We start from the raw sequence: 11,061 nt of genomic DNA, 5'->3' as shown, positions 1-11,061 counted from the left end.
CGCGGTACTGCTTCTCCTCCCCTGGGCCGCTGAGCACAAGTCCTGAGAGCGGGTCACCTTCCGCCCAACTTCCCGACAACAGCCTCAGGGTGGTCCCCTTGGCCCCGCCCCCTCCACCTGGGCGCCCTATGGGCCACGCCTCCCCAGGGCGCCCCGCCCCGCCGCCGTCCGATTCCGGGAGGCGCGAGTCGGCGCGCTGACGTCCGACGCTCCAGGTACTTTCCCCGCGGCCGGCCGGGCCCGGCGTGGGGGCGGGGCGGGGTGCCGAGCGCGCATGCGCCGCAGCGCCAGCGTTCTCCCCGGATCGTGCGGGGCCTGAGCCTCTCCGCCGGAGCAGGCTCCGCTCGCACCAGCTTGCTCCCGCCGCCATGTCTGCCACCGTCGAGCGGGAGTTTGAGGAGTTGGATGCTGAGAATCGCTGGCAGCAGCTGTACTTGGTGAGTCACGGGCTCGCGCAGCAGCCGCAGTCCTCCGCCGAGGACCCAGGCTCGCGCCCGCCGGTTCCCTCCCGCCTCCCCCGCCTTCTGCTCCGGGCGGAAGTGGCGGAGCGCGGGCCGCGTCAGGGGCGCGCGTGCGCTGACTGAGTCTCTGATCCCTTTGGCAAAAAATGACTTTAGATGGGGGGGGGGGGGGGGTTCTTCGTGAGCGCAAGCGCAAAGTCGGTTCTCGAAGGCGGCTCCACAGCGGCACCTGGTGGCGGGCTAGGACGGGCTCCGCGGCCGGGGGAGGGGGGACCCCGGGAGGCTGGGGAGTACCGGTGAGACCCGTGGGCGATCCGAGAAGCTGCTGGGGGCCGTGAGGAGCCTGGCGAGGCTTGGGCTGGGGGCGCGGGCGGGCGGCGGGGAGCCGGCTGCAGCCTCGCGGTCGCTCGCACGCTCCGGTGCCAGGCTCTGCCCATGGACACCTTTTTCGCTGGCCAGGTGTTCTGTGGCCGCGCGGGCGGAGGCGGGCCGCGGCACCCATTTCCAAAGGCGCGGCCGGCTCTTGCCCCCGTTATTGTGGGTGACTCCGGGGCCTCTCGAAATGGCAGTGCCTAACCGTAGTGGTGGCGGAAGCTCCCGGCGAATCAGCAGTCATCGTGTTTTCAGAGAGCGCAGTGTCTTCAGCGCGTGGGTCTTCCTCCACAAACAGCTTCCAGACACGAGAATAGGGTTTGGTTGTGTTAGTTAAAAGAAAGAATAAGGATGTTCTCTTTTAAATTTTCTTTACTGAGGAATAGTTAACGTACAGTAAAATACACAGATTTTATACATGGAATTAAGCGAGTTTTCTAAATGTATATACCTGTGCAAGCCCCAAGTCAAAATAAAGAGCTTTTCCATTACCTCGAAGGTGCTGTCATGCCCTTCTTCCATCCCAAAGACTACTGTTCTGATTTCTTACCACCATACAGTAATCTTGCTTGTTGTTAAACTCATCTGAATGGAATCATGTAGTTGAATTCTTTTGTGACTAGCTAGATCAACTAGAGAACCCTTTAATTCAAATAGGATGCTTGTTCTGTACTGTTTAATTATTAGCATATTATTCCCAAGATTGAATTGAGTGGTTGGTGAGTTAAATGCTGCTGCTCCTGCTGCTCGGTTCACTCTTTTTACATTAAAAAAAAAAAAAAAAAAGTTTTCCTGTTAAGTTTGGATGATCCTGGGTTTTTCCCCATTTCATTTAGTTAAATGACAGTAAAAAGTGTTTCCTTGGTCATTATGATTAGAATGTAACATTTTCTTCTTGAACACACTATCAGGATGTGTAATAAATACCCTGATTCACAGGAGTATAGAGTATGTTAGAATAGAGTACTAACTTTTAAGAATGTTGGTAAGGGCTTTACCATTTATAGAACATTTTAAATGCAAATTCTAGTAGGAATCTTTATGTGAGAGCCTGCCAGCTGTCTCTTCTCCAGTTACATTTGTTTAAATAGAAGCTCCTGTTTCCAAGTTGCTAGCAGTATATCAGAATTCAGCTTTGAGAAGAGAAAGGTGAATGCTGCAGCTTAATTCAGCTTAACATTTTGGTTAGACAGTTTGATTTGGGGGGGAATGGGGGGGTATCGTTAATATCTTTGAAAATTTAATGAAAACTGTAATCCCTCTCACCAGAAAAATGTACTTTCTTACATCCACTGAAAATTTCACATTTAGTTTCAAGGAGTTCAGGAAACCCTTCCATGGACTCATGCCAAAGAATCCTTTAGTGGGTTGTTCATTGCTTTTATTATTTTTTCCTAATGGAAGAAGAAGAGCACTCGTTTGGTCAGTAGAAATCATGCAATATACCCTCTCTCTCTGACCCTCCCCCTGTTCATGCTCTGTCTGTCTGTGTCTCAGAAATAAATAAACATTAAAAAAGTTAAAAAAAAAAAAAGGGGGGGGCGCCTGGGTGGCTCAGTCGGTTAAGCGTCTGACTCTGACTCAGGTTGTGATCTCGTAGTCGGTGGGTTCGAGCCCCGCGTCGGGCTCCTGGGCTGACAGCTCGGAGCCTGGAGCCTGCTTCGGATTCTGTGTCTCCCTCTCTCTCTGACCCTCCCCCTGTTCATGCTCTGTCTGTCTCTGTCTCAAAAATAAATAAACATTTTAAAAAATTAAAAAAAAAAGAAATCATGCAATATACATGCTATTACAGTAAACATAGGTCACGAACCAAGAAAGTTAGTAATGGAAAGAATGGAAAGCAAGTATAGGAAGAGATTTTCCTTTGACTCTAGAATATCCATTCAGCCACACTACAAATGTATTGAGCATCAGTTGTGTGCCAGTCCCTAGCTTTGGGCCTTGGAGATTCAACAGAGAATGCAGCAGAGTTCCTTCTCTTGAGGAGCTCACATTCTAGGACTTGTTCTTTTGAGGGCCTCATTGCAATTCCCCATTTTCACTCATTTACTCATAACACATCTATTATGTGTCAGCATTAGACTGAGTCCCAGCCTCAAGGATCCACCCTGCCATAGAGTAGTAAATAGGTAAGAAGATGAAAACATAAAAAAGTAAGAAATGCAAAAGCTAGTGTTAAGCACAGGCTGCTGCCTAGTCACCCAGAGGGGTGCACCTGGGAATTCTGGTGATGCTTCCTGGAGAAGGGATGACCTTACCAAAGTCTTGAAGGACAAGTTGGCCAGGTGTAGAGAATAAAGGAGGGGAAAAGAATTAGTGCTCCAGAGAAGGAAGGAATGTGTACAAAGGCACAGATCATAAAATCCCATGAGGACTACCAACAAATTAGTAAGATCATTCTACTAGTGTGATGGATGGGGCTAACTGTAGGCAAGTAGCACAGAGAGTTAGTCTCTTGAAATAAACCTGAAGAGAAATGTTGACCTCCTGAACTAAGGCAGTGGCAGGAGGAATGAAGGAAGGGGGGATACACATTTGAAGTGGGAAGGGGATAGATGTATTTGGTCTTGAAATTGTTCAATTCAGTTTGAGATACCTGTGAGACATCAAAATGGAAGGAAATAGTTTAATATATCAATTTGGAGTTCAGGAGAGGCCTGAGCTGTAAATAGCATTTTGGAAATCATGAGCACATAGGTGGTCTTTGAGGTCCTAGATGTGGATGAGATCCTCCAGGGAAAATAGGGAGAGTTTGGAAATGCTGAAGGCCAACGACAGAAATCTTGACCACCAACAACAATTAACGGCATAGGTAAAGAAAGAGGAGCTTGCTAAAAAGAGTGGAGAGGAATGGCCATGGAAGTTGGGAGACAACCAATGGTGGGTGTGAAGGAAGTTGATGGTCAGGAGGGCCACATGCAGCAGATGGCACAAAGTCAAAACTGAAAGGGCCTTTTGACTTAAGGACTGGATGATCAATAGATACCTTTTCTTTTTTAATTAAAAATGTTTTTTTTTAATGTTTATTCATATTTTAGAGAGAGACAGAGTGTGAGCAGGGGATGGACAGAGAGAGAGGAAGACACAGAATCTGAAGCAGGCTCCAGTCTCTGAGCTGTCAGCACAGAGCCCGGCTCGAGGCTTGAATCCATGAACCGTGAGATCATGACCTGAGCCAAAGTGGGACGCTTAACTGACTGAGCCACCCAGGAGCCCCAACAGATACCTTTAAAGAGAGCAATTTCAGTGGAGTACAGAAGTCAGATGCTGAGCATTGAGAAGAGAAGGTGGGAAGTACAACCAAGCAAGTGTAGACTGTTTTTTAATCTTTTTTTTATTATTTAAAAAAAAAATTTTTTTTATGTTTATTTATTTTTGAGACAGAGAGAAACAAAGCATGAACGGGGGAGGGTCAGAGAGAGGGAGACAGAATCTGAAACAGGCTCCAGGCTCTGAGCTGTCAGCACAGAGCCCGACGCGGGGCTCAAACTCACGGACCGCGAGATCATGACCTGAGCCGAAGTCGGCCGCTTAACCAACTGAGCCACCCAGGCGCCCCTAGACTGTTTTTTTAAATAAGCTCAGCTTGACCAATGGAGTGGGGAAGGTAGCTAAAATGAAGCACATTTATGTCCCTTCTCTACTGAAAACCTTCAGTGGTTTCCCATTGCTCATAATGTAAAATTCAGATCCTTCTGTGGCTTGCAAGACCACGTGGCCTGCCTGCCCATATGACTCTCTTCCCTCTTTTCCCCTGGGTTCTGTTCCTTGAAAAGTGCATGACCATTCTCCCCTGAGGGCCTTCATAATTGTAGCTGTCTTTGCCTTAGCACAACTTCTCCCCTTTTTCCCCCGCACTTTTGCTTAACTGCCTCCTACTCATCCCTGAAGTCTCACTTCCTTAGGGGGTGCCTTCCTGACCCTCCCATGCAGGATATAATCCCCTGTTACATACTCCATAGCATCACATGACTTCCCCTTTCATAGCAATGTGTTGGATGCAATGCAGCAGCAGATTATTTAGGGCACACAGATTTGCATTAAGCAAACCACTGTTAACTTGAGTAGGGAAAAGTGTTTAAGTGGGCTCTCTGCTTTGATTATCACAAGACTGGGTGATATTTGTGTTAGGTTTTTTGTTGTTTTTGTGTGTGTGGTGTTTTTTGTTTTTTGTTTTGGCAGTGCTAACTGGATTAGGAAAAGAAAAGCTTTGCTGTTTTTTTTTTGTTTGTTTGTTTTTGACTTTTTAAATGTTTATTTGTTTTGAGAGAGATGGAGAGCATAAGCAGGGGAGAGACAGAGAGAAGGAGAGAAAGAATCCCAAGCAGGCTCTGCACCATCAGCACAGAGCCTGGTGTGGAGCTTGAACTCATGAACTGCAAGATCATGAACTGAGCCGAGATCAAGTCAGCTGCTTAACCAACCGAGCCATGCAGGTGCCCCAAGAAAAGCTTTGCTCTTGAGCAAAAAGTAGATGTAACTAGAAATTGGACTTGCTTAGTGGTATGAGAATTTTTACTTTACACCTTCTTGAAAGTCTTGCAGGAACAGTGAATTTATTATTTGAGTCTGAAACTCTTCAGCCCCTTACTTTTTTTCACCCAGTTTGAAAAGTTGGTTTTATAACACAGCTTTTGATAATAGGAGATTTTGTGTCAGAGCCAAACAGACTATGAATTTATCTTTTTCACTACCTCATCAGAGCTTCATGCAGGCAGTGCCAGTGCCTTGCACAGCATCAGGCACCTAGTAGGTACATGGTAAATATTGTTGAATAATGACTTCTTACCAGAGAAGGGTGACTTGATATGTTTACATGTTGGGGTGGGGGGAAGGATAAGCCTAAAGAGAGAGGTTGGAGGTTGAAAAATAGAAGGAATTACTGTTGGAGCCAGAAACCTTGGAAAGCAGGTGCTGATGGGAGTAAGAGCACACAGGTTGAAGAACTGGCCTTGAAAGGGCACAACTAGCAGTAGTGAGATTGCTAGAAAAATCTAATTTGGTCTGACTGACAAACTAATGACATTAATGTAGTCTGAGGTTAACTCTCGCTTTTTGAGAAATGTTCATGATTGCTTTTTTGCTTTTAGTCACTGCTGATTGCTGTCTGAATCAGGCTGGGGCATGAGAGGGGCAGAGAAAGAATGGAGTTTTGTGAGCTTTCAGGGAAGGGAGTACAACTGTAGGGAAATAGCAAAAAAACAAAAAATGTAAGCCATGGAATAATGTTTCTAGTAAATGGTAGCTCAGAAAGAATTTGGTTGACTAATCAGAGTTTTAGGAACCATGGAACTCTTAACTGGTCATTTTTCTTTATTAGGAATTTGTAGTTCAGGATGCCTGGGTGGCTCAGTTAAGCGTCCAACTTCAGTTCAGGTCATGATCTCAACGGTTGGTGAGTTCGAGGCCTGCATCTGGCTTTCAGCTGTTTAGCGCACAACCTGCTTTGGATCCTCTGTCTCCCTCTTTCTGCCTCTTCCCTGCTTGCGTGTGTGCACATACACTCTCTCCCCACCCCCACCCCTGCCCTAATAAATAAACATTAAAAAAAAGAAATTTGTAGTTCAAATATTGTCAGTAAGAGCAGGTTGTGGGGTTTTTTTTGTTTTTGTTTTTAATGTATTTATTGTTTGAGAGAGAGAGAGAGAGCGTGCACGCTAGCAAGTGGGGAAGGGGCGGAGAGAGGGTCAACAGAAGATCCAAAGCAGGCTCTGCGCTGACAGCGGCTAGCTCTATGCGGAGCTCAAACCCCATGACCTGAGCCTAATGCTCAGTCTACTGAACCACCCAGGCGCCCCAAGAGCAGTTTTTTACTACTTGGGCGTCAACTACGTTTTGGAAGTAAGGTATCAAGGGAAGTCTTCTAGTATTTATAGTAGGTAGTCATAGGGTAAAAAACAAAGCCTGCTTACTCTAAAACACTTTCCTTTGCATTGTGTACTACACATTGCCCTGCAGTTGTTTAATCTTAGGGTTTGGGGTTTCACATCGTTGCATGTGCTCTTGCTGTATCAGATTCCTTGAATTTCCTTGAAAATAGCCTGTTTTCTCACACCTTGGAGTCTGCACATGTTGGATATGTTCTGTGCCTACCTTATCTATCTAGGAAACCTCTTTAAGACTAGACTGTGGTCTCTTTTTTTTTTTTTTCAAAGTTTTTTTTTTAATTTATTTTTTTTTTTTTGGGGGACAGAGAGAGACAGAGCATGAATGGGGGAGGGGCAGAGAGAGAGGGAGACACAGAATCGGAAACAGGCTCCAGGCTCCGAGCCATCAGCCCAGAGCCTGACGCGGGGCTCGAACTCACGGACCGCGAGATCGTGACCTGGCTGAAGTCGGACGCTTAACCGACTGCGCCACCCAGGCGCCCCTAGACTGTGGTCTCTTTAGGCAAAGCTATATGTTCCTTCTCTGATTCCTGAACCCTCTATGTTCTTTTATTGGAGTATAAATCACATCGTTTTAGAATTGTCTGTTAGCTCCTTAAGGAATGCTTTGTTTTTGTTTCCCCACCATTAGCCTGTAGTTCTGAGATGTTAGATGCCCAGTAGTCACTAAACAAAATAATACTGTTTCCTTTTAAAATGTCAGCACCTTGGGGCACTAGGCTGGCTCAGTCAGTGGAGCATATGACTCTTGATCTCAGGGCTGTGAGTTGGAGCCCCACATTGTGTGTAGAGATTACTTAAAAATAAAATCTTAAAAAAAAAAAGTCAGCACCTTGGTTTATTCCAGCTCCCTCATTCACAGCTGAGGAGACACCCGTCCAACATGAGGTTATGATTTATGTAAGGTTACCATATCCAGTGGTGATACAGATGGGATCCAAATCCTGTCCTTATTTTTTTTTTTTTGTTTATTTAAAAAAATTTCTTTTTTTACATTTATTTATTTTGATAGAAAGAGACAGAGCATAAGTGGGGGAAGGGCACAGAGAGAAGGAGACACAGAATCCAAAGCAGGCTTCAGGCTCCGAGCTGTCAGCACAGAGACCAACGTGGGGCTTTAACCCACAAACCGTGAGATCATGACCTGAGCCGAAGTCAGATGCTCAACTGACTGAGCCACCCAGGCAACCCTGAATCCTGTCCTTATGATTCTCATTTCTGTGTTACCCCAATTTGTCAGTGTGACTGCTTACATTGCTTTCTCCTTAAGATCTACTTGAGATTAATGGAACAGAGGGAGTCATTTAAATTTTTCATAGCAAGGAGGGAGTGGAATGTGTTATAATAGGTGGGGTCATTTTGGGGATTGGAGGCCTTTAACACAGTATCTAGGATCCATGGATTAGACTGGAAAGTGATTTCCAAGTCCCCTGAAACTGTATGTGTGAGTGTACCTGAGTATTTCATTTCTAGGTGATTCCATAGCTTTTGTCACATTCTCACATGGATCTCTATGACAATAGGTAAGGACCACTGCTTTAAGGGAGAGCACTCTTGGGAATGGTGCCCCAATAGAGAATAGATAACTGGAAGTTATAACTAGGTTTGCCTCTGATATATGTTCTGTAGTACTGATGCCTGTCTGCAATTGTGGAAATTCAGACAGTCACAGTTGTCCACTAGCCTTTCTAGCTTGCCTCTTTTTCAATTTTTTGATTTTAATGTTTATTCGTTTTTGAGAGACAGAGACAGAGCACAGGTAGGGGAGGGGCAGAGAGAGAGGGAGACAGAATCCACAAAGCAGGCTCCGGGCTCTGAGCTGTCAACACAGAACCCAATGTGGGGCTTGAAACCATGAACCATGAGATCATGATCTGAGCCAAAGTTAGACGCTTAACCCACCAACTGAGACACCCAGGCGTCCCTAAAAATTTTTTTTTAATGTTTATTTATTTTTGAGAGAGTGTGAGCAGAGGGGCAGAAAGAGAAGGAGACACAGAATCTGAAGCAGGCTCCAGGCTCTGAGCTGTCAGCACAGGGCCCAATGCAGGGCTTGAACTCACAAGCTGTGAGACAGATCATGAGTTGAGCTGAATGAAGTTGGATGCTTAACTGACTGAGCCACCCAGGTGCCCCACTTTTCTTTCTTTCTTTCTTTCTTTCTTTCTTTCTTTCTTTCTTTCTTTCTTTCTAAGCCACTTGTATTTCCTTTCTTTTTTTGATATGTTGGAGATCTTTACACATTGAGGAAGTTAAGCTTTTGTCATATATTGCAAATACTTTTCAACCTATCAGTTACCTTTGACTTTGTTTATGGTATTTTTCCATGTAGAAAACTTACGTGTTTGCAAAATCAGATTTATGAGCCTTTCTAGGTTTTTGTGCCATGACTTAGAAAGACCTTGTCTATCTAAGGTAGCCATCCAATTAAATTTTTTTTTGTGGGGGAAAATATATAATAAAATGTGCCATTTTAGCCATTTTTAAGTGTACAATTCAGTGTCATCGATTCCATTTATATTGTTGTGCAACCATCACCGCTGTTTCCAAAACCCTTTCAGCACCCCAAATAGAAACTCTGTACCCATTAAGCAATAACTCCCTATTTCCCCCTCCTCCTGTTAACTTCTGCTCTACTTTCTATCTGTGAATTTGCCTATTCTAGAGACCTCATGCAAGTGAAATCACACAATGTTTTTTCCTTTGTGTCTGGCATTTCACTTAGCATAATATTGTCAAGGTGGAACTATGCTGTATCCTGTTACCAACTTCATTCCTTTTTATGGCTAATATCTTTTTGTATGTATATACCACATTTTGTTTCTCCATTCATCTGTTAATGGACATTTAGGGTGTTTCCACCTTTTGACTGTGAATAATGCTGCTGTGAACATGGCTGTGCAGATATCCATTGGAGTCCTTATTTTTAATTGTTTTGGATTTGGACCTAGAAGTGGAGTTGCTGGATAATATGGTAATTCTGTGCTTAGCTTTTTGAGTAACTGTGAACTGTTTTCCTTAGTGGCTGCAACATTTTACATTCCCTCTAGCAGTGTTTGAGGATTCTGATTTCTTCATATCCTCACAAACACTTGTTATTTTCCATTTTTAAAATTATAGTCATGCTAGTAGGTATGAAATGGTTTAGATTGCATTTCCGTAATGACTAAGCATGTTGACTATCTTTTAAATGTGTTTATTGACTGATTGTAAAACTTTGGAAAAATGTCTATTCAAGTCCTTCACTTTTTTTTCCCCCTAAGACTTCATTTTTTAAGAGCAGTTCTAGGTTCACAGGAAAATTGAGGGGAAGATACAGAAATGTCTCACATACTTCCTGCCCCCACACATGTATATCCTTCCCTTTATCAAAATCCCTCGCCAGAGTGGTATGTTTATTATAATTGATGAGCCTACATTGATGTATCATAATCATCCAAAGTCCATAGTTTACCTTGGGGTTCATTTTTGATGGTGTACATTCTGTGGGTTTAAACAAATGTATTTGAATCCAGCATTATGGCATCATACATAAAAAGCCTGTGCTCTCCCTATTCATTCCTACCTCCCTTTCCCAACCCCAGCAACCACATTGATTTCTTTTACTGTCTGCATAGTTTTGCCTTTTCCAAAATGTCATATGGTTGGAATCCTGTAGTAAGTAGCTTTTTCAGATTGGCTTCTTTCACTTAGTAATATGCGTTTAAGGTTCCTATGTGTCTTCATGGCTTGATAGTTCATTTCTTTTTTTTTTTTTTTAATTTTTAAAAAATGTTTGTTTATTTTTGAGAGAGAAAGCATAAGCAGGGGAGGCACAGAGAGAGAGGGAGACACAGAATCCAAAACAGGCTCCAGGCTCTGAGCTGTCAGCACAGAGCCTGACGCAGGGCTCGAACTCACAAACTGTGAGATCATGACCTGAGCCGAAGTTGGACGCTTAACCAGTTGAGCCACCCAGGCGCCCCGATAGTTCATTTCTTTTGAACACTGAATAATATTCATTTGTCTGGATGTACCATAGTTTGTTTATTCCTCACCTGCTGAGGGGCATCTTGGTTGCTTCCAAGTTTTGGCAGTTATGAATAAAGCTGCTATAAACATCAGGTTTTTGTGTATATGTAAATTTTTTACTTCTTTGGGTAAATACCAAGGAGTGCAGTTGCTGGATCATATGGTAAGAGTCTGTTTAGTTTTGTAGGCCAAAACAGCCAAACTTTTTTAGGACTGTACCCTATTGGTGGGAATGCAAACTGGTGTAGCCACTCTGGAAAACAGTGTGGAGGTTCCTCAAAAAGTTAAAAACAGAACTACCCTATGGCCCAGCAATTGCACTACTAGGT

At 44.2% G+C, this 11,061-nt stretch overlaps 1 protein-coding gene across 4 annotated transcripts in view; it reads left to right on the top strand.

The window, feature by feature from the left end:
- Positions 1-210: 210 nt before the first annotated feature.
- The window catches only part of PTPN2 (protein tyrosine phosphatase non-receptor type 2), an 86,332-nt gene continuing 75,481 nt past the window's right edge, over positions 211-11,061 (top strand). For 2 of the 4 annotated variants that reach the window (XM_049620491.1, XM_049620490.1), the window contains exon 1: positions 211-437. In XM_049620491.1, coding sequence (XP_049476448.1) covers positions 369-437 — 69 coding nt within the window. In that variant the 5' untranslated portion in view covers positions 211-368. The remainder of the gene's footprint in view (positions 438-11,061) is intronic. The other 2 variants (XM_049620489.1, XM_049620492.1) reach the window with 2 other exon arrangements.

The sequence above is a fragment of the Panthera uncia genome (assembly GCF_023721935.1).
Source record: "Panthera uncia isolate 11264 chromosome D3 unlocalized genomic scaffold, Puncia_PCG_1.0 HiC_scaffold_8, whole genome shotgun sequence".
Taxonomy (NCBI): domain Eukaryota; kingdom Metazoa; phylum Chordata; class Mammalia; order Carnivora; family Felidae; genus Panthera; species Panthera uncia.
Note: the sequence above shows the minus strand (reverse complement) of the source record. Positions and strands in the feature narration are given on the sequence as shown.